The following is a 22860-nucleotide window of genomic DNA, read 5'->3' as shown; positions in this document are numbered from 1 at the left end:
CAGTATTATGGAATGTTTCCAACTAAGGATTTACTTAAAGAGCTCTGCCAAATCACACACAGCCGCCATAGACACAGACATACACAGCGTTTTAGTTCTCGTTTCAGCATGTTGATTCTGGGTTTTTCTGGCAAAACGGGAACCAAAAAACGAATGCTGTTGAATACCGTCATTATTGTGTAATGCCAGTGAGTGCACAGAAATAGAGTTGCGATGAGACAGTGCCAATGACTAGGTTTCTGTGATTAAAATTTTGTTGTTGTCTGGCCAAGTTGCACTTGGTGCTTCTGACAAAATGGAAGCATATAGGAAAATCTTGTGTATAAGTATTATTTGCAAAGGTATTATGATTTTTATTATGAGTGTACACATAATTAAGTTTTATACAGAAATCCTTTTCCTGTTCTGATATACTGAATATACAATTAAATCTGCCTATCTAAAGAATTATGGTCAAACGCGTGCCTTGGCTAGCTGATATTTTTGTAATATTATTGTTGTTATCGTAATTACTATTATAACTGTTATCATTATTAATATAAAACTATTTATAAACAATTCAGATCTCAGAGTTTATTCTTGGCCCATTTTTAACCCACGTTGTTAGGACCCCCCCTGTTATTTGACAGCTACAGACCTGGGAGGGTGAGGGCTCTCGTGCTTTACATTAAGACAGCCAAACCACGTTTTCATTCTGCTCACGCTGCGCCAAGCAGTGGCATACCATACTTTGAAGAAGTTTGTGTTCTTGTCTTCAATATTACATTTGTAGTTAACTTTTGTACAGTTGCAATATAGAACCGTTGTTAGTATTGTCAGTCCCAGGAGTAAGGGAGGCAGTAGCTCAGTGATTAAGACATTGGCCTTTTCAATGGGATGGTCACATGCTCAAATCACAGGACCAATAAGTTGCCACTGCTGGGCCCTTGAGCATGGCCCTTAACCTTCAGCATGCTCAGCTGTAAGTTGCTCTGGATAAGGGTTGTCACGGTTCCTCCTTTTTTATATATATATTTAAAAATAGATAGAAAACATGACTCTGTAAACTATGTAATTAATGCAGTTTTATTTTCAAAGTTCTAGTTCAGTGAAACTTTTAGTACAAGGAGAAGTAGTCAAATTTATTGCACAATAAAGTTCAGAGTCTAATACATCTTTTCAGTGACCTCCAATTAAAGACAATAAAAGCTTGTCCTTATTTTTCAAAAGTTTTTTCAAATGGCATTTTCCCCTAATCGCATTATGACGTGGGGGCAAATCAAGGGTCAGCATGTCACCAGTCAAGGTCACCAGGCTTAGAGGAACAGCACATAAAGGGAAAATATTACTGAATGTTCAGTCACTATCATGCTCTCTACTCATGAATTTTCTCTTTTCTTCAGCTGGTGATGGAGTATTGTTTAGGTTCAGCCTCTGACCTAATTGAAGGTAAGTGAATGAGCAACTATATTTAACCCCATACAAGTCTTGAATTAAGTCTTTTTCTCCATTATCAGGAAATATTCATTGCGTAAAGTGCAAATGTTTTGCCATATTAATTCGCACAACAGCAAAAGGATCTTAACTGTTCTTTATAAAACGAGGACTGCTGTATAGCAAGGAGGAATAGCCGTTAATTCCTTTTGTTTGTGGTGTTTGTTAGTAAACAGCTGTGTTGTAATTGAAAGGAGGCAACTGTTTAAAATCAACATCAAACCTCATCACATGCCAACTTAAGTCTTGAAAGAAGTCTGACTGCATGATGACAGATAAGAGCAGGCATTCAAACATAGAAGAGAGCCTGAGAGAGTAAATGAAAGAAATGAGTCTGAAAGTGTAAAAGACTCCTACATTAAAAAAAAAAAACCAAGGTTTAATGCAATTTTAGAACTGTACAGGTTAGGGATTCATTTGTTTTTATTTTTTATTTTTATTTGGAGAGAAGCTAATGAAAGCTAGTCAGTGATCATTTATAGGGTGCCATTCTTCTCATGATGGTTTTTCTAGAGAAATCAGTATGCACAGGGTCTGTTTGTGTATGTTGCATTTCCATTTCAGACTCTGTGAAATTATTCGAGAGTTGATCAGTATTTCTCTTCACTTTTTGTGTGCTAAATCTTTGTAGATTGACTGGGTCTACTTGTACTATGCATTACATTGCCAGTCTAGTGTCTAATGAGTTTTTGCATTAGATCTTTATAATGTTTCAGTGGCACCTGTCACCGGAGGGGGTTATTAGAGATCAAGTAAAAATCGAGTTCTTAAAGTTGATGTGTTGCAAGCAGGAATAATCGGCAGGATCTGAGCTGTTTTTGACAAAAGCTTGATTAGGAGAGCTAGATAACTAGGTCAAATCATATCTCAAATAGAAGGTTTTGTGATGTGTTCCCAATATGGTGTAGCTACTATTTATCAATAGTGGCCCATCGAAAGACAGCCACCTAACATGCAACAGGGTCATGGGAGACCAGGGTTTAATGATCTTAATAGTGAGCGAAGGCCAGTCTGCTTGGTCCAGTCACGCAGAAGAGCTACTGTAGCACGCATTGCTGAAAAGGTTATTATAAAAAGGAACACACCGTGCATCGAAGTGTGTATGTGTGGGGCTGCATGGCCGCTGACCCCAGAACATTACCAAAAGCACCTACAATGTAGGCATCAGAACTTGATCATGGCACAGTGATAGTTGCTGGCCTGGTCTGATGAATCATGCTTTCTTTTATTTCATGTGGATGGCTTGTGCGTCATTTGTGTTCAGGGGAACTTTTTTTATTATTATTGTTAAAGCTTAGTCTTCAGTATTTTTAGACGCTCGTTCTAACACTGTGGTTTGGGCAAACAAACGTAATTGTACGTTGTTCCTCTAAAGGTGTCAGTCATTTATCAGTCCTGTTTAGTGCATAGCATGCGGTTTAATGCACAACACTAAATTCTTGTTGAATGTGTATTTGTTCCCATGAGTGTGAGGCCTATAGTGAGACGAAACACAGTTTATGTTACACAATAAAATATATATTTATTTTATTTTTAATAGGCATTTATTTTTTATATAAAGAATAGCTGCTACTGCATTTTTAAGGCCTGACATTTTCATCTCAACTTAAATAAGTAGGCCATAACCGATAAAGCTGTAGCTCTGTTGTGCATATTTGAAGGAGAGACGCAGCTTTAGATTTCTTAAACGATTTAATAATCTGATAATTACTATAAATAAAAAGTAAAAGTAATAACCATCCATCAGTCCTAAACAAAGTTGAATACATGATGATAATTGCTTCTGATCTTTATCTTATTTGACAATATTACAGTCCACAAGGTAATTTATTAAAAAATTTATTCCATGTCATTATGTGAAAAGCAGTGAAATTGATAAATGTATTATGACCCCACACTGTATGTGATAATCGAGCTGTAAGGAGGTGTCGGAGTTTTCACCTCCCATTCATTCACACTTTCCTACTGGCCAATCACTGAGGAAGTGGGTGGAGAGTTTAGACCTGCCAGATTTATAGAATTTCTTCTAAACTTATATGGAAATGCTTTCTGTTGACGACAGCTTGCCATTAACTCCATCATCCCTGCTATCAGCAACGCAAAGCTTAGATATCGATGGCTACTTGATATGAATTAGTAACATCACTGCAGTGCCTCCTTCATTACTTCACCACAAAGGTCTTGTGGACTTGAACTTCCATTTCATGGACAACTCTATTGCCAAATACAGCACTAATGTCATTTATATGTTAGATAAGGGTACAACTTCCCTGGGCCTTATAAAAAAAGATCTGATCTTTGTCAGAATATTTCAATAACAGCGCTCTCTCAGCATTAGCAAGATGAAGGTGATTACAGTTGACTAGACTCTAACATCAACAGAGGCATAGTAGGAATAGTTACCAGTTTCAGATGTATCTGTGTTTAGGGTTCCTGGTCCTACATGATCAAGAGTTTGTAGAAGCTCAAAAAGCCCCTAGGATCTTCACCAACATTCATCTGTGTACCTTCTGGATACAAGTTACAGTGTTTGATGGCGTTAATTACGTTGAAGTTTAAAGATTTGCTTATGTTTAACATGCACAATTTGTTTCAATAAATTTGTTTTAGAAATAAAATTTTTGATGCTTAGTTACTTTTCACTCACCCTGTATATTGTGTGTTATGTGGGTGGAACAATTCACCTGAGACTTGCATTTCTGTATCGAAGTCATTTTGACATCCAGTGGAAATGACAAAAACTTAGACCTTTAGACTTTGCTGTTTCTTAGTTGAAATGAAAGTTTTCTTCTGAAATTGCTGGTCCATGATGTTACACAGTTGCTGTGTTATTTCCATGAAATTTTAAAGCTGTTTTTAATTTTCAAATTTCGACTTTAAGGTCAGCATTAAACAATAGCTTACAATGTTGCACATTGTGTTGTAAGCCAGTACTGCAAAAGCCAAAAATTGCACTAATCAACCTGGGAACTGCTGTTTTGTATCTCTTCCTGTTTTCTCTCAGTGCACAAGAAGCCATTGCAGGAAGTAGAGATTGCAGCGATCATTCATGGTGCTCTGCAGGGCCTGGTGTACCTTCACTCCCACAACATGATTCACAGGTAGAGAGTCAGTTCCCCCTGCTCCTGTTTTCTCCTTTTAATACTTATCGGTTCTCTTTTTTTGGCTCACTGAGCTGAATCACTTAACACAGGTCTGCCTTGGGCTTGGTTTGTTTTATGTCGTTGCTGTGAGGTTTGAAAAGAACTTTTCAAGAAGACAACTTTTGACCGATGCATCTGTTGTTTCTGTATTCTTTTATTTCTGCTATAACCTTATCTTCTGCATCTGCATCTTACCTTCTTTACTGTTTTCTCCAGTTTCTAATTTATTGCCTACTGACAAACCTCCCAACACTACCTGGCCTTAAAATCTAAACTACAAGGTCTGTTTTGTTGTTGTTCTCTTGCAAGTTTCTGATTGACATTTGTGTTTTGTGGCATATACACAAGAACTGTGAACTTCTCTGACAATGTTGGACTAAAATATGCCCAGGACCCCGGTACATATCATTTTACCTCACTCATATAGTGCATCATTCTTAGTCTAACAATACTCTTAAGTATTTTTCACATCACATTTCTTTGTGAAATGTGATGGTAAATGAACATTACAATTGTTTGAGATAAGAAATAATGACATAATACTGTTTTTGTTACATAATTCAAGAAATGAGTTGTAGAGGACCTTTCAGCCAGCTATGCTTTTAATAAATAAATGGAGAACAAAGTGCACCATTCAGTGCTGCATGATTTATACTGATGCTGGCATGAATTATTCTTGCTGAATTGGTCAAAACCCTTCCATCATGAATATTCACTATGTATATGATGCCTAAATTTTGCATCTTTTACTGATTACATTTTTGTATGTTTTCTCTCAGAGATGTGAAGGCGGGAAATATCTTGCTGACTGAGCCAGGGCAGGTGAAATTGGGAGATTTTGGCTCTGCGTCCATCATGGCGCCTGCCAATTCCTTTGTGGGCACGCCCTACTGGTGAGCCATGAAACTTTTCTAGAAATTGCTTTATTAAATTTTATAAATGGTTGTATAACAAATGCTTGATAAAGGCTTAACTCCTTAAGTCATAACGTTAAAACCACCTGCTTTGAAAGAAAATAAAAAGGTAGATTCCCAGTAGTGCTGCCAAAACAGTGCTGACTCCAGAAGACAGCTGAAGGTGTGCTGTGGTATCTAGTAGCAAATCTTTAAGTCCTATATATTATATATTCGGACCTTCATGGATTGAGCTTGGTTTCCAGGTCATAGATGATTGAATTGAAATTGGGTGGGGGGTCAACACCTTAAAAGCACACATCCATTGTAGGCACTTTTGGTGACCCATACACAACAAGTTGTGATACATCTTGTGTTGACACTTTTATACCACAGCCAGCATAATATTTTCACCAAATTGTGCCACAGTAGTTCTTTTGAGGGACTAGACAGAATAGCATTCACTCCCCATGTGCAAACTCGGTGAGTTTTGTGCACCCATGACCCTGGTTCACTGGTTGTCCTGCTTGGAGCACCTTTGAAAAGGATTTGGCCCAATTTTCAAGTCATCACAATTTAGCCTTTGTCAAAAATCACTCAGATCCTCATGCTTGCTCATTTTCCTGCTCCCAACACATCAATTTTGTGATCTTATTGTTCACTTTCTGCCCAATATATCCCAGTTAAATGCCTAATGCATGACATGTGCCCTTGTAATGAGATTATCAGTTTTATTCACTTCACCTTAAATGTTATTACTAATAGATGTATGTAATTTTGTAATGTTTTGGCAACTTAAGGGAAAATGCCCTTTTAATAGTGAATGTGTTTGATGTAGGATGGCTCCTGAAGTGATCCTGGCCATGGATGAGGGTCAGTATGATGGGAAAGTAGATGTATGGTCACTTGGCATCACATGCATTGAGCTGGGTAAGTAACTGACCAAATATAAAGCTTATTAATAATTGTGATGTAAAGGTAAAAGATATGGAAAGTGTTATTGGTTGTTGTATCAGTTTATCAACAGATTGGTCCTCTAATTTAGAACAATCTGGAAATTAATTGCAACTTTTCAGTATAGTTAGACTTTTAGTGGATTGTTGATCTATTCCATAACTGCATTATAGGATGATCTGTATACATTTAGGTTTATAGCATTTGGGAGATGCCCCTTACTCAAAATAATACTCAATAAAACAATAATCCCATTTATACAGCTGACCAGGTAAAAATTCTTGCTCAGTGGGTTAGTAGTGGCAGCGTTGGAGAGCTAGGATTTGAGTTTGTAACCTTTCAATCAGAAGACCGAGAGTGTATAAAATCCTTTTAAAGTAGATAATGAAGTGAACAGTTTACAGTTTTGTGTTCTGTCTCTTTTGCAATACTATTGTTGAAATGTTTTGGGGTTTTTGTTTTTTTACGTGGGCACTTCATCAGCACATGTATGCAGGGTCTGTAGCTTTATAGAATGATGTCGGACTTATGCATGCATTATGCACATTTACAAGTAGGTGTTAAAAAGGAGATTAGACTAGATTTCCATATTTGGCGTAGATGTAAGTATATCATGCTGGGGAATGACTCTTTTGAACTTTATGGATTAACATGAAAAAAGAATAACTGCTGGGAACTGTTCTAATATAAAAAGAACAAGACATCTGTGCTGCTCAACAAATCTAGTGTTTATGTCTCTTCCACAGCGGAGAGAAAGCCTCCCTTATTTAATATGAATGCTATGAGTGCCTTATACCACATCGCTCAGAATGAAAGCCCAGTCCTGCAGTCTAATCACTGGTGAGAAATAATTTCCTAAATAAAAAAAAATGTATATTTGTTGTATTTATCTTTTTGTGTTTAATACCTATCTCAGGAGACCAGATTCCAGATACCAGATTCAGTGATGTTTCCATATGATGTTTTTTAAAGCATTCTTATTTTAACACCTTCCTCCTCATCTAACTCTCGATTTGCTTTGTATTTTTTTTTTAAAGGTCAGATTATTTTCGAAATTTTGTGGACTCCTGTCTACAGAAGATTGCCCAGGACAGACCTACCTCTGACGTGCTTCTCAAGGTGAACATTATTACTGTATCTCCACCCTCATATTCATTCACATTGACTAATCCACTCAGTGAGAACAGCAATGAGATCTTCACAGGTTCCTCTTGAAAATAAAAATATAGTTTTTGACACTGCATGCTTCATCACCAATTGTGTGATCCCAATTATAGTAGTTTGTTTTCACAAAACTTAGAGTAAAATGCTTGGAATGTTTTGTTTTTTTGGCACTAAATAACAAGCTGATTAGTGGAACCAACCAAAACTTGCAAAAATAAGTGCACCTTTCTAATTTACACGAAGGAGAAATTTAGACAGTTTAGTGTTCTTCATTTTTAGCAAGAATGGCTTACAAAGGTGTTTTAAAGTCTCTCAGTAAATAAATTCTGTCTGGTAGGTGATAATAGAAAAGGATTTTTTTTAGGAATGAAGTGCTAATTTAGGTACCTGTACATATTTGTGTCTACATCATGCTGAGAAGAAAAAAGCAGCTTTCATTTCCTGATATTTACTTCTAGATTAACAATTGACACCTTTTGTAGCAGACCACCTAATTTTTAGGTAAGCAAAAATATTGGAACAGACAGCTTTAACCTAAACAACACTGCGTATTTGGTTGCATATTCCTTGCCTGTAATTAATAAATCACTGCCAGTGATCCAAACTGTTGCATACTGTTTTTTTTTATGCTTTTAAAGACTTGTACTGCAGCTTTCTGTTGTTTGTATTTTTGGGGAGATAAATAGGGGTATGGTCTGGTGATTGACATGGCCAGTGTAAAACCTTCCATTTTGTTGTTCTGATGAAAGGCTTTGTTGTGTTGCCAGTGTGTTTTGTGTCACTGCCACGCTGCATGATGGTGGTGTTCTCAGTTAGATTGGATGCATTCCTCTGGTAATCTGCAGACAGAACGATTCACTAAACTTCAGAATTAATTCTACTTCTACTATCATGAGTTACATTATCATTAAAGATTAATGAGACTGGTTCAGAGCGATGGCCCTCAAGCCACGATGCTCCACCATTAAACAACACTCTTCACAGGCAGAACCAGGGCTCACATGAAACATTCAGGGCTATTTGTTTGAACAACAAAAAACCTAGTCAGTCATATGTTCCAATATTTTTGATAACTTTAAAAAATTGCAGGGGACCTTTGGTTTGACCCCAGCTGTTTTTCAAGTTGTTTAAGACCTTTAGATATAATATCAGGAAATGAATGCTAATTAATGGAAAAATCATTTTTGGCATTGCCACTCCAATACGTTTAGAAATTATTATATTATTATTAATAACAATTCTCCATAATCATTGCATAATTGTACAGCTTGTCAAGGCTACATTGTTCCACTATTTTTCTGTATTATTTACTAATCTCTTTTGTCCGATGTTCTATAATCTTTAGCACTCCATTAAAAAATGGCATATTTATGTGCTGACAATATACCATATTCTGTGTAAAGGCACAGAAGATGCTCTGGGGATGTAAATGATGCTATTGGCAATTTCCCCCAGAGACTCCAGCATGTATTATTTTAACTTTTTTTTGAAGTTTTCATTTAGGCAAAGATTTTTCCAAACAGAAATTTGCTACAAAATATTGATTCTCAATCCTTTCTTGATAAATCAGCCTGTAACAATATACTAACTTGAGATAAACGTTATCTGTGGTTCATGTAGCATTACGTCCACACATGGCAGCATATAAAATGTGGATAAAAAGTACTATAGAACAGTGGTCCCCAACCCCCGGGGTCAGTTGTTACCAGGCCACACAAAAAGAATACATTACTTACATTATTTCCGTGTTATTTATTATCTGATTCTGAACGGTTTTATTTTGGAAAATTACCTGATTCTCTCCGCCACATCTGTCTACGACTCTCTCTTGATGCCCATCATGATGCCTAGGTCACATGTCTTACCTACATCCGCTACCTTCTTAAAGGGGCTGCTCCAGCCGCTAACACACAATACATTACCGCTAAATTAAAACCCCTAAGCTAGCAAAATGAACAAAAACAACACAGTGGATTCACGTTTATTATTACATTTAAAAAAAAGTTGCCACTGCTACCTCACAGCTACACAGTCTCCAGTTGGCTTTTGGGTGTTTTTTCCTCTTTCTAACTATCCTCCAAAAACTTGCTGGACTGACTACACTAAATACTCCCAGATGTAAATGTGTGTGCATGGTAAATTTTTTAAACTCGTTTGGTTTTGAAAGATTTTCAGCGCAATTTTTCAACATCTTGAATGAGCCACCAGTTCCAGAACCCTGACCTGGATATTAAAGATGAATGAATACATTTGATTCTCCTGCAGAGATCCTCAGTAGTGTTTCGTTCTGTCCTGAAAATGCTTGCCCTTTTTCTGTTTTGTCTCTAAGCATCATTTCCTGTGTCGTGAGCGTCCTCTAACTGTGGTGATGGATCTAATTGCACGCTCTAAAGATGCCGTGCGAGAACTGGACAACCTACAGTACCGCAAAATGAAGAAGATACTCTTCCAGGAAACGCACAATGGTCCTGCTGCAGAGGGGACTGAGGAGGAGGAGGTATTTATGCACTGAATAATGTCAAGCATATCAACACTTCATGATTTATCCCTGTCAAATTCTAATTCAAATTGTATTACATTTTTTATTTGTCACACACATTTTAGTGCAGATCCAAATTCACACTTTCATACAGTACATTGCCAAAAGCTAGAAATGTAACTGAATACTGCTTGATAACATCCAGCAACCAGTAACAGCTTTTTAGACACACATTTTATTTATTCAGGTCAGTAACATTGAACAAATGTGTGTTTCAGAACATTTGCAAAAGCTATAAATGGCAATTGATAGAATTCACAGCTTTCGTTAATATGTGAGGGAAAAAAAGTAAAACACAAGTCCTCTTAGTCTTATTATTTTTGCTTTCCTGACATAAGAAACCGGTCCTTTATGTCATCAAGAAATTTAAATAAAAACTTTTTTTTTTAAATTGGAAATAATTAAAAAAAGTCTGAGAACATTTTTATACTTAGCCATTAGGAAATGCATAGATTAATAAGAATTAATCCGATCCCCGGTCAGGGAACCAACCCCAGCCATTAGGGTTGCAGAAGCCTTAGTGCTGGTCCCAAGCCCGGATAAATGGGTTGCGTTAGAAGGGCATCCAGCGTAAAAACGTGCCAAATCAAACATGTGTGGCGACCCCTAATGGGAGAAGCCGAAAGAAAGTTTAATGAGGGTTAATCCAAATTATACAGCTATAAACATTTTCCAAACCCACTGTAAGAAATGTTATATTTTTGTACGAGTTGTCAGTAGAAGTGTGGTGTAAACTATATGACAGCATATTTATTTATTTTAAAAACTTGATGAAGAGGTTGATGATTGTTTTCTCTCCGTTTGCTGCCTGACCACCAGGATGTAGAGCAGTACATGCTGCGCACAGGAACAGTAAACAGCATGGAGAGCTCGCACTCCCTGCCCTCCATGTCAATCAGCGCTAGCTCACAGAGTTCTTCAGTGAACAGCCTGGCTGATGGCTCAGATGACAGTGGTGAGATGGCCATGATGCAAGAAGGAGAGCACACAGTGACCTCTAACAGCTCCGTATTGCACAAACCACTGGTTGGTATCTCTTGAGTATATTTGCATCAAACTAATTCAGTCAGTAAACACAAACACCTTCATACTCCACAAACCTCAGTTTATACATGAGAATAGATAAGTGATGAGGTGTGTGTGTGTGCATATATAAATACACACACACAAACACATTTGCTACAGTTTGTAAAACTATAATAAATGTATTTTTAGCCATGTTTTTAATCTCCATATTCATTCAAAATGTTCCAGCATTAACTAGTGTATTGGGTCTTCAGAAAAAAACAAAGCAAAGCAATAAATACTTCTCTACAGAGGTTTTATACAGACCTGGCAGAGTTGTGTAATTTCAATGAGTCACAGCTTCATATATAGTCTCAATTTACAAGACTACACCAGTAGAGGGCTCCAATGTGCTACTTTAAAGACTGAAGATACTCATCTAATGTAAAATCAAAAAGAATAATAATTATAGTAATAATTATAATAATTATATATTAATAATAATAAAGTTTAGGCAATTCTTTTTAATCAGGTGTAGCTGTATTATCCTAGATTGGCTCGAGAGAAATAGACGGATATATATGTATGTATAGACAAATAGACTATGTATAGACAAATAGACTATGTATACACACACACACACACACACACACACACACACACCAATCAGGCATAACATTAGAATTACTGGGGAGTAACATTCATGACACCGGTTAGTGGGTGGGATATATTAGGCAACAAATGAGCATTTTTTTCCTCAAAGTAGATGTGTTAAAAGCAACAGAAATGGGCAAGTGTGAGGATTTGAGGGAGTTTGACGAAGGCCAAATTGTGATGGCTAGACGACTGGGTGAGAGCATCTCCAAAACTACAGCTCTTGTGGAGTGCTCCTGGTCTGCAGTGATCAACTTCTATCAAAAGTGTTCCAAAGAAGCAACAGTGGTGAATTAGTGGCAGGGTCATGGGTGGGCAATGCTCATTGATGCACATGGGGATCGAAAGCCGGCCCATGTGGTCCGATCCAACAGACGGCCTATTATAGCGCAAATTGCTGAAGAAGTTACTGCTACTAATGCTGTACGAGTCAGGACTGTTTTAGCAGCAAAAGGAGGACCAACTCGATATTAGGCAGATGGTCATAATGTTATGCCTGATTAGTGTGCGTGTATAGATATAGATATGTATATATGTTGTGTGTGTTCCCAATTGTGGTGAACATTTTAAACATTTACACATGTATTCTGTTCCTTAGAGCCATGATAACATCTATGATGAGCCCTACCAGCCCGAGGTGGACTCTCAGCAGCAGGGACCATCTGGAGGAGGAGGTGGTGGTGGTGGTGGTGGAGGAGGAGGCGGAGGCGGAGGGCGGCGTCGTCGAGGCCGCGATCACTTTGCTACGATCCGCACGGCTTCACTGGTGACACGTCAGATCCAGGAGCATGAGCAGGGTTCAGCGCTGAGAGAGCAAATGACTGGCTACAAGCGTATGCGCCGCCAGCACCAGAAGCAGCTAATGGCCCTTGAGAACAAGCTGAAGGCTGAGATGGATGAGCACCAGCTGCGGCTTGATAAAGAACTCGAGACACAGAGGAACAACTTCAGCAGCGAGAGCGACAAGTTCGGCAAGAAGCATCAAGCCATACTGGAAAAAGAGGTGAAAGAGAAAAATCATCACACTTTTTTGATATGGAAGGAGAACACTGTGTTGGATCACCCAATATTAAAAAATAAATATTTTAATTAGGAATGATCAAAGCATCATTATGACAATTATGTGTGATCTCAAAACAATTTTTTTTTTGTCCATATCAGGAAAATAAATCTACGGCTTCTTTGCATTCTTTATAATTTTTTTTGTAGAGTAAGAATACTTCAACAGAGGAAAAGAAGTTCCAACAGCACATCTCAACTCAGCAGAAGAAAGAGCTTACTACTCTGCTTGAGTCTCAGAAACGCCAGTATAGACAACGCAAAGAGCAGCTCAAGGAGGTAAATGGCTCCTGAATGCAGGACTTTTAAGCTAATTTAAATGATATGTGCATACATGAGTAAATGCTAAAGCTAATATGTTGAGTAGCACAAGATGTTCTGATTTTTGGACTATAATCATGTATGACATGGCCTGCAGTTTGCCTGGAAATGTTGCAAACACACAGTTTGTGGAACACATCAGTTCTATGAAATAGTGATTTTTCTTAATTTGTTTAACAGTCGTTCATCGTTTTGGACACATTTGTGCCGCATTCAATGCAAAAAGCATGAACTAAGTTTAATTTTTTAAAATTATTATTATCTATAATGATTATATATGCATGACATATGTGCCTTCACGAGGATACAGTCTCATATCTGTTCAAGAGGTGGTATCTAAAAGCCTGCTGGCATCCCATTATTTTTGTATTATCACTATGTGCATGGATGTGAATGTGTACTATGTAAATGGATTTGTTAGTGAAATACGCTAATATTGTTACTGGTACAGGTTGTGATACAAGTTGAGAAATTGGAGACTTTTTCCCACCTGTATATCAGGTTCGCTCTGCATTACTGTTTGTATTATACTCTTATATAATACAAAAATCACTTCCTTGGCCCAGGAGTTGAATGAGAACCAATCCACACCAAAGAGGGAGAAGCAGGAGTGGCTGGTGCAGCAAAAGGAGTGTCTACAGCAGCACCAGGCTGAGGAAGAGGCAGGCTTGCTGCGACGCCAGAGACAGTATTATGATCTACAGTGCCGCCAGTACAAAAGGAAGATGCTGTTGGCACGACACAACTTGGAGCAAGACCTGCTCAGAGAGGTAACATGTGGACACACGCACATCCTAATATCTCTGGGTATTAAGTATAAACAACTAGACTTTCAAATTGTAGCTAAGCTGCATATGTGTATATAAGTTGAGACATGGCCTAGCCTACTCAGAAGTATGGTGATCAGTATGGGGTAGTATACTGTAATTTAATAAGTCAGCAAATTGTCATACATTATTTCGCAAAACTATTTACACTACCGTAATAGATAAACTTTCAAGTATATATGCATGTGGCATTGGACGCGTGGACAAGCGCCTGTTCGCGAGCGGAGGGCGGAGCCCGAACCACGCTCTGTTCCAGTGTCCAGAAACAATGATAAAAAAAAGGAGAGCGACAAATTTGTGAGAGCGCTAAAATACGGCTTTGAAACACCAAAAACACAGAAAAAAGTACACGCTCTCACACTGAGACAACTGAACTCGCTAACCGCTGGTGAGAGCAATGCATCTCACAAAGCGGGGGATGCGTACATCCTGGCAGCGTCCCAACATATTATACCGCATATGCACTGCTAAACACAATTACAATATTTTTACAATTTTCTCTTAACACTCATCGTCATAAATATCAGATAAATAATCTAACCATTGTAACTCTGGGATTACCTGTATCCATATGTCTATAGACTGACAGACAGACTGACTAAAAAAAAAGAGAGGACCGAGAGACTGCTTAAATTTTATAGAAAGTAATGTTTTCCTGACTGGAATGATCAGTTAGACCTCAATCAGGTCCATGCAAGATGAGCCACATGAGCCTGTTGACATGAAAATATGTTAGATTGAAAAATATTTTTCAGGAAAGTAATAGTCAAATGTGACTAAGCAAAACCTACATTTTGACCTACTTGGTGCTACATACATTTCACATTAATACCAGAATAGTAGTTGAACTACAGTAAATCATGTCCGCCTCTGATCATCTTAAATCTTAAATATACAATGAATAACAAATTCACTGGCAAAAGGTGTCATTGGATGGTGTCCAATCTGACATTAGAACAGATTCAGTGTGTTTATTGCATAGATTGAACAAGTCTCCTGAACTCCGTTTGTTCAGTTAGCCTTGTACCTTTAAAGGGGGATGTAAAGGGGTAACGCTCATAGTCATATCTTCATAGATTATGCATAACTTTTAAAAAGTTCCTTTAAACATGGTCATAAATCATGATTTCTGAATTCTTTGAGTTTTTTATTCTATAGATTAACTTTTTCGAAATGCCATACAAAACCTGGAAATTGTATAATTTGGCTTTTGAGCATCGAACATTTAACAAAAAAATTTAAAAATCCTTAACCAAGAATATAGAATTCCTTGAATAGACCCATGTTTTTTGCATAATGTGCAAGGCAAGCGTTTCGACTCGCTGTTCTCAGTTACTTGTTTTTCACTTAACATCTGGAGAAAATGTTGAGTTTTTATCTTGTACAAGTGATTTGTGAGGGGACTATATTGAAAAAATATTGAACTTTTATAAGGGAGCAAATACAGTGATTTATTTGCTTCATAAAGTCATGATCATGTCCCAAGAATTAAAGCACTTGCCAAAGTTGTCATTTGAGTATTTGAGCTGTGGAATTTAACAAAATACACATCTTTCACTTTGTAATAATATTCAAAAACAAACAAACATGGCCCCCTGTAATAACACATTTAGAAATTGTAGAAATGTCCCAAAGCCCTCAATTATATGCTTGTCAACCTTGCTTTTTTTTATCCTTATAGGAACTGAATAAGAAACAGACACTGAAGGACCTGGAGTGTGCAATGCTGCTACGGCATCACGAGTCCACACAGGAGTTGGAGCTGCGTCAGCTGGGTCTGGTGCAGAGAACACGGGCAGAGCTGATTCGCACGCAGCACCAGAGTGAACTCACCAACCAGCTGGAATATAACAAGCGGCGTGAACAGGAGTTGCGCCAGAAACACGCTGTCGAAGTCCGCCAGCAGCCAAAGAGCCTCAGAGTGAGTGAGAGTGACGGCACCGAGAGCGGTGGGGAGGGTCCTGACAGACGTGGGGAGGGGACAGCAAATTCATGCAGTGTGCTGGTAGAAGACATGGAGAAAGAGGTTTATGAGTCGGTAGAGAAGGACGAGGATGAGAGCCTGCTCTGTGGAGAGCGAACTCCACCTGTGGAAAAGAATGCACAGGAGGTGAAGAGTGTAAGGTTTGAGGAAACTGAGGAAGGGAGGGAGAATTTGCATGAAAGAAGGGGTGATGAAGGGAAATATTTGCAGCCTCTAGATGAGCAGGGCAGAGAGGCTGATGGAGAGACAGAAAAGGAGATTTTGCTATTTGAACATGACAAAGAAGAAAACCGAAATGAGCAGGAAGAGCCATACGATGATTTGGGGCGGGAAAACAAAGAATGGCAGTTAGAGGGAAGAATAGAGGACAAAGATTTAGAGGACCAAAGATTAGTAGAAGGGCTGCAGTGGGATAAAGAGGACGATGCTAGCAGTGAGACGGAGATAGAGACTGAGGAAGAAGGAGAAGAGGGTAGAGGCGTGGCTGATGGCTGTCCATCTGACATTACCCGTTCCCCTTCTCTGGAAATTTCTAAAAGAGATGAGCTTTCTGAATTCTACTTCCCTGATAATCTAGAGGAACTGGAACCTTCTCCTATCTGCCCTCCTCCCAGCACATCTATTTCTCAACAATCCATCCCTTCACTCTTTTCTCACATCATATGTCTTGTTCTCTCCCTCTCTGCAGCTGCCAAACCGTCCTTCCCAACACTGCTCTTTTTATCTATCTTCCTTCTCTCCCTTCGCCGCTCCCCTCCTCTTCCATCCCTTGCATCCCTGGTTCTTTCAGCCGAGTTGACCTTCCTGGCTCTCTTTTTCTCCTACTTATTCCTTCGCTCACTCTGGTCACTCTCACTTTCTTCATTCTTCTCACTTGTGCTCTGGGCATCTGGCCTGTTTAACATGGGCCTGGCACTGAGTCTGGGACTCTATTATGTTCCCTTGGCCTTGATTTCAGCTTTCTTCCTCAGCTCCCCCTCACTTTTCCTTTCCCTCTACTTACTATTAGTGCTGGTGGTGCGCCCGGCTCGCGTCTTCCTCCAGAACGCGCCTCGAAAACTCGCCCGATTATGGGTGCGTCTGCTCTTCCGTCTACCGAAGCCACTGTTCACTCTGTGCCAGTCCCTCACGGGTGGCATGGCTGAGCGCAGCCTTTTTGACATGTTCCCCAAAGCAGGACGTAATTGTGGTGGTAGGCACTCCCGCATACCTGTTCCTGCCCGCAGCCTACCTGCCGAATTCCAGGCCAAGCATCAGTCTCGGGTTTATGTTTGGGCCAGACGTTTTGCTCGGCGTCCCTTGGGAGTTTTAGCTGACCTGGCTAATACGCTAGTGCTGAAAATAGCAAACCGAATACTTAAAAAGCTTCCTAAACATCACCTGAGCAGATTGAGAGTTTTAGGGCTTTTAAGGAAGGAGAAGCAGAGCAGGCTGCCACGACTGTTACCACGTGAAGTGAGGGAACAGAAACGCCAGATGAGGGAGCGGAGAGAAAGGGAGCGACGAAGAAGGGAGCAGGAGATGATGCACAGAGAGGAAGGGAGGTGGGAGTGCGGGCTGAGGAGAACATCTTCAGGCAGGAGCTCAAGGGGGAAGATTGTACCCTGGAGGTAGATCAAAAAACCTGGCAACTGCTTTATTAGGGAAGTGAACAAAGGAATTGCCAAAATGTGTGTGTGTGTGTGTGTGTGTGTGTGTGTGTGTGTGTGTGTGTGTGTGTGTGTGTGTGTGTGTGTGTGTGTGTGTGTGTGTGTGAGACTGATCATTCATGCTGAGCATTCTTATGCATTTTCTCCACACACTTGTGCATGCTCAGATTGAGCTTCTTATGTTTACTGGCTTTAATTCACCCCATCACATACTGTCTGTTCTACTCCCATATTCACGATTCCATTAATCGTTGAATATAAAGTATTAATCAAGATTGTGCTTTTTGTAAAAGTTTTACTGTCTTAAGTTTAATCATTGAATTATTTTATTTTATTTTTTTGTTCTTAATTACTAAGAAGTATGTCTTATGGTTTATTTCATGACCATGTTTGTGCAATTTTTTTCACCCTTCCCTTTATTTTGTTGCTGTGCTCGTGAAGTTTTCTAGTAAAGTTGTTAGAATTACAGCTTTTTAAAAAAAAAAAACAGTTAGAGAATTGTTAGAAGCCTAGGTCTAAACCCATAGCTACAATGATTATCATAAGGATGTCACTGAAGCAGCTACTGTGAAAAATGTAGTCTTTTTTTCTAAACATTTGACACTATGCACCATCCCCACCCCTCGAACACTCGACCCTAACCAGCACCACCCCAGTCTTCAGGAAAAACACTATGACCTTTGATACAGTTTATTAATTGAAAGATTAATTTTGATTGTGGTAATAATGATAACTGCCATGATGTTGGAGTGACGTTCTAGGCCTTTCTTTGAAACAAAAGCTTTGTTTGCCATTTGGCCCTCCCTTTTCAAGATATCTAACTCAACAGTAAGGGGGTTCATGAGTGTTTTGAATGCAGCTTGTACGGAAATTGCAGTTGCACTCCAGAACATGATGGCGTAATTTAAAGCCTGACCAGCACAGATCTGAGAGAAGTCTCTATATGCACCTATGTAAGAAAATGGCTCCTGGTTAATTTGAATACTAGGCCAATTAGTGAAGACAATAATATTAATTATAGTGTTATAATGCTTTATGGTAAAAAGTTTAAGTTTAAATGTATTGTGATGGACTGGTGTCCCCTCCAGGGTGTATTCCAACCTCCCACCCAGAATAGACTCCAGATCCACTGCACCTCTCAACAGGATAAACGGTTATTGAAGATGACTGAATGTATTATTTACCATGTAAACATTTTAGTCATATACGTTAATATGAAGGCAAATCTTTAATGCAATTATTCTACATGTATCAAATTATTTTCAGTTTTTTTAGCCTTTTTTTGTAATTCCAAAGGCTGCTTTATTATTATTATTATTATTTTTAAGGCTAAGCCATTAGGGCAGCTCTGTGGAAAGTGCCGATGATGCGAAAATCACCAAAGATCTCCAAAGCCATAAAATCCATAAAAGAAACGAGACACTTTTTTTTTTTTTTACTGGATAAATATATATTGCACTGTTCTAAACTTAAATGGTCTAAATATGGATTAAAACTTGAAAAAAAAAAAAAAGAAATTTTATTTATTTAAAAAATGTGGAATTACCCAACATATAGTATATACAAATCAAGAAGGTTGATTTGACTTTTTATTTTTAGCAAATTTTAGCTCGTATGAGCAACATAAAAGCAAAATTTGACCAAATGTGAAGCATTTTTTTTTTTTGCAGTTCAGATGCAGATCAGCCATAATTTAGGTTTGAATGTAATTGTTTGTGAACGTTTCATCTTTTATGTTTACACACGTTCTGTTTTGTGTTTTTAAATCAGCAATTATTTAACTATTTTTGTGTATTTTTTTAAGCACCTTGTGTTTCAAGGCCATTTTGTGTGCATTTCATCCTCACTGTGTGAATGAATGAATGTTCACTGTATTTTAATATAAACAGTTCTTTTCTTATGTCTTTGTCAAATAAATTTTTTTTCTGTTGAAATCATGTTCTGTTTGTTTTGATTTACATTTTTGCCATGATTTTATCATTTCCTCTTCAGTTTACACACTTGTTTTTGTAATTGATTATATGATTTTATGCCTCTCTGAGACATGAAACGTGAATGTTTATGGCTTCCATCACTATTTTGTGGTTGGAGCTTATTAAAAGAGAGATTTAGCTTAAGAAAATTTGTGAATACATGTTGAACTTGGCAATGCATATACAAGCCTTTCTTCTATTTATAGAAAATAATGACCTTATCAAGTTTAGAGTTTAAAACTCTAGTGTCTGATGGGTAAGTAAAATACATTGTTTCTTTATGATGCGCATATGGTTATGGATTTTCAAATGACTTGAGTCGAAATTTTCTTCAACATGAGTGATGATCTTTTTTTTTTTATGCCATTATTATCTCCTTCAATATTCTTTGTTCTTATAGTCCAAGGAGCTGCAGATCAAGCGTCAATTCCAGGACACATGCAAGATCCAGACACGGCAGTATAAGGCACTGAGGAACCATCTTCTGGAAAATACTCCCAAATCGGATCATAAAGCCATGCTAAAGAGGCTAAAGGATGAGCAGACACGCAAGTTGGCAATCCTTGCTGAGCAGTATGACCACTCAATCAACGATATGCTGTCCACTCAGGCTGTGAGTAAGGCAAGGACATAGCAATCCCAGTTTCCAACCACCCTGTTTACCCTATCCATGGCCCTCATAATGCATTATTAATGGACTGTATATATTGGTGGAAGGAAAATCTAGGCTGGGATATTAACCAAAGTCAATGCTCTATTTTTCCAAGTATGTTCGGTGCAATAGATATTAGGATGAACAATATAAAAAAAAACAAAGTCTGCAACTCTTTTTGCATTTACCACTGAAGTCACCATTGACATTTAGAAACTGATAACAGTCAGCTGAATAGGACCAACCAGGAGAAAGCTACATTTCTTTGATATCTTAAAGAATATTGATCCATGACCTAAAAAAAAAAGTACACTGTAATCCATCAATTAAGGCCAGCAAGAGGTCAATTCCTACATAAGTATTTCTTTTTTCCTCTCTGGATACGACCTAAATTACTCCCAATTAAATTCAGTTAGATCATTAGTCAGCACATCTTTAAATCAACTCCAATTCTATACAAGAGGTCAGAGGAGATTAGGTTGAGAGCAGTTGTGTTGTAAAGATATACTCTAAAACAGAAGAAAATGGTAGATACAGATATAACTTTGAACACTGGAAAACTGCCAGAGGAGGTGTTTAACACCTGGATGTTCTCTTGCGCATGCACAGCATCCGGAGACCTTCAGCAAAGTCACAAAGTGACAGTGATGTAGTATTTGCTATAAATACGTCTTCTCTTGTAAATTACTCATCTGGTAGACAGCCGTTCTGAATGATAAAACACTGGTGGTTATCAGTCAATAAAATTACAGTTACATACATAATGTTCTAACCTCCAAGTGAAGTCTTTAACACCCAGGTGACCCATGTAATGAGGAACAGACTCCTCTGTGGCAGACTGGATGCATATTGTCACACTCACACAGTAAGGATAGGCAATGTTCACCGTGTAGAACCACACCTGGAGCAGAACATCTTAAATGTAATTCTGATGAGGATGCATCACTCCCTGTGGAAGTCCCAAGCGGCTCTTTAAGTGATCAAACAGACTCTGAGAAAAGTGACTTGGGCCACTATGTTTGATTCAAGCTGTTCCTAATAATGCAGGGAGTGTGCTGAATATCAAGTGACTTTGCTGAAGGTCTCAACATGATGCTCACAAAAGCATAAGCAGGTGAAAAGTGAAATATCTGAAATTTTAAGAAATACTTACAGCTGCTACACAGTTTAGGCCTCAGAGTCACATTTAATATTGCTGTTCACTTGTACCAAAATATTGTTGAATTCTCAATTCTGATTGATCAGTAGGTGTTGGTCAGTTTTACTCTATTACTCTGACATTCATTGATATAAGTCTTACAGATATTACTAAGTTCATAACATTCTATGTTATGATTTTTATAGTAACCACAGAATGTTATATAGTGCTCTACATAACCTAGGAGTAATGTGAATAAAATGCAACATAAGTGATATTTTATAGCTTTCAGTAAGGAGGCATTAATATTTATGAAAGGAGTCTTCAGTGTCTGCATATTTACAAACTCCTTCCTCCATTAGAGGACTAAGTATTTTATGCGTTGTGGTTTTCCAGTAACTTGACAAGCTGCGTTTATTTCACACATGGAGCCACATCAGTGCCAATCCTCTATGTCCATGGCATGACAAGAGTGGATACAAAGGATTAGTAATGTTCCTTCATCGTTCCCTTAGGCCATGCCTCACTGGCTTTATGTATTCTGTTTCTTCAGCTGAGATTGGACGAGACCCAGGAGGCTGAGTATCAGGCACTGAAGATGCAGCTGCAACAGGAACTTGAGCTGCTGAATGCGTATCAGAGTAAGATCAAGATCCACACTGATTCGCAGCATGAGAGAGAGGTCAAGGACTTGGAGCAAAGAGTGTCCATCCGTAGAGCTCTACTGGAGCAGAGGGTAAGAGTTCCTTAGCGTAAAGATTAATAGATGACAGTAAAGATGCCTAGTTTGTATATTGTTTGCTTTAGAAGTGCTGTCAATGTTAAGTTGAACAGTGCAGACACACTAAATTGCATTCATCAATGTGTCAAGTTTCAAAGAAAGTGAGCCAAACTTATGCTAATGCTTTAAACCTATTTAGATATATACTCACCATGCATTTTATTAGGAACACCTGAGCTGGGAAGTGGTAGCTCATTGGATAAGATGTTGGCCTACTGATTAGAAGGTCATGGGTTCAAATCCCAGCACCACCAAGCTGCCATGGCTGGGCCCTTGAGCAATTCCCAAAACCCTCAATTTCTTAGCTGTATAACTGAAATAACAGTAGGTCACTCTGCATAAGGGCGTCTGCCAAATATCATAAATGTAAAGGCAGTCCGGGCAAAAAAGAGTGCAGAGACGGGTGAGAGTTTTGGCTAATGTTTACTTACAAAAATCAGAATGAAGAATGGGTATGATCTCTGTGACTTTAATCATAGCATGAACAATTGCACCGGATGTGTTGCTATTTTGTAAAATTATGGTTTCTTGGGTTTTTCCACAAACATTCTCTAGAGTTTGTACAGAATGGTGCAATAAAAAAAACCTGAAAAGCATCCTGTGTGTGAAGGATGATTACTGTTTTAATGTTAAAGCACCTTGTTTAAAAGA

At 38.3% G+C, this 22860-nt stretch overlaps 1 protein-coding gene across 4 annotated transcripts in view; it reads left to right on the top strand.

Annotated features, from left to right (window-relative positions):
* taok2b (TAO kinase 2b) overlaps window positions 1-22860 on the top strand; it is a 33574-nt gene that overhangs the window by 6116 nt on the left and 4598 nt on the right. For 2 of the 4 annotated variants that reach the window (XM_046854879.1, XM_046854882.1), the window contains 12 exons: window positions 1383-1428; window positions 4478-4574; window positions 5396-5509; window positions 6348-6439; window positions 7210-7303; window positions 7501-7582; window positions 9957-10124; window positions 10986-11192; window positions 12424-12828; window positions 13035-13163; window positions 13772-13975; window positions 15714-19654. In XM_046854879.1, coding sequence (XP_046710835.1) covers window positions 1383-1428; window positions 4478-4574; window positions 5396-5509; window positions 6348-6439; window positions 7210-7303; window positions 7501-7582; window positions 9957-10124; window positions 10986-11192; window positions 12424-12828; window positions 13035-13163; window positions 13772-13975; window positions 15714-17630 — 3555 coding nt within the window. In that variant the 3' untranslated portion in view covers window positions 17631-19654. Of the gene's footprint in view, window positions 1-1382; window positions 1429-4477; window positions 4575-5395; window positions 5510-6347; window positions 6440-7209; window positions 7304-7500; window positions 7583-9956; window positions 10125-10985; window positions 11193-12423; window positions 12829-13034; window positions 13164-13771; window positions 13976-15713; window positions 19655-20038; window positions 20261-21981; window positions 22165-22860 lie in introns of those variants that run through there. The other 2 variants (XM_046854881.1, XM_046854880.1) reach the window with 2 other exon arrangements.

Source organism: Silurus meridionalis, chromosome 7, assembly GCF_014805685.1.
Source record: "Silurus meridionalis isolate SWU-2019-XX chromosome 7, ASM1480568v1, whole genome shotgun sequence".
NCBI classification, from domain to species: Eukaryota; Metazoa; Chordata; class Actinopteri; order Siluriformes; family Siluridae; genus Silurus; species Silurus meridionalis.
Note: the sequence above shows the minus strand (reverse complement) of the source record. Positions and strands in the feature narration are given on the sequence as shown.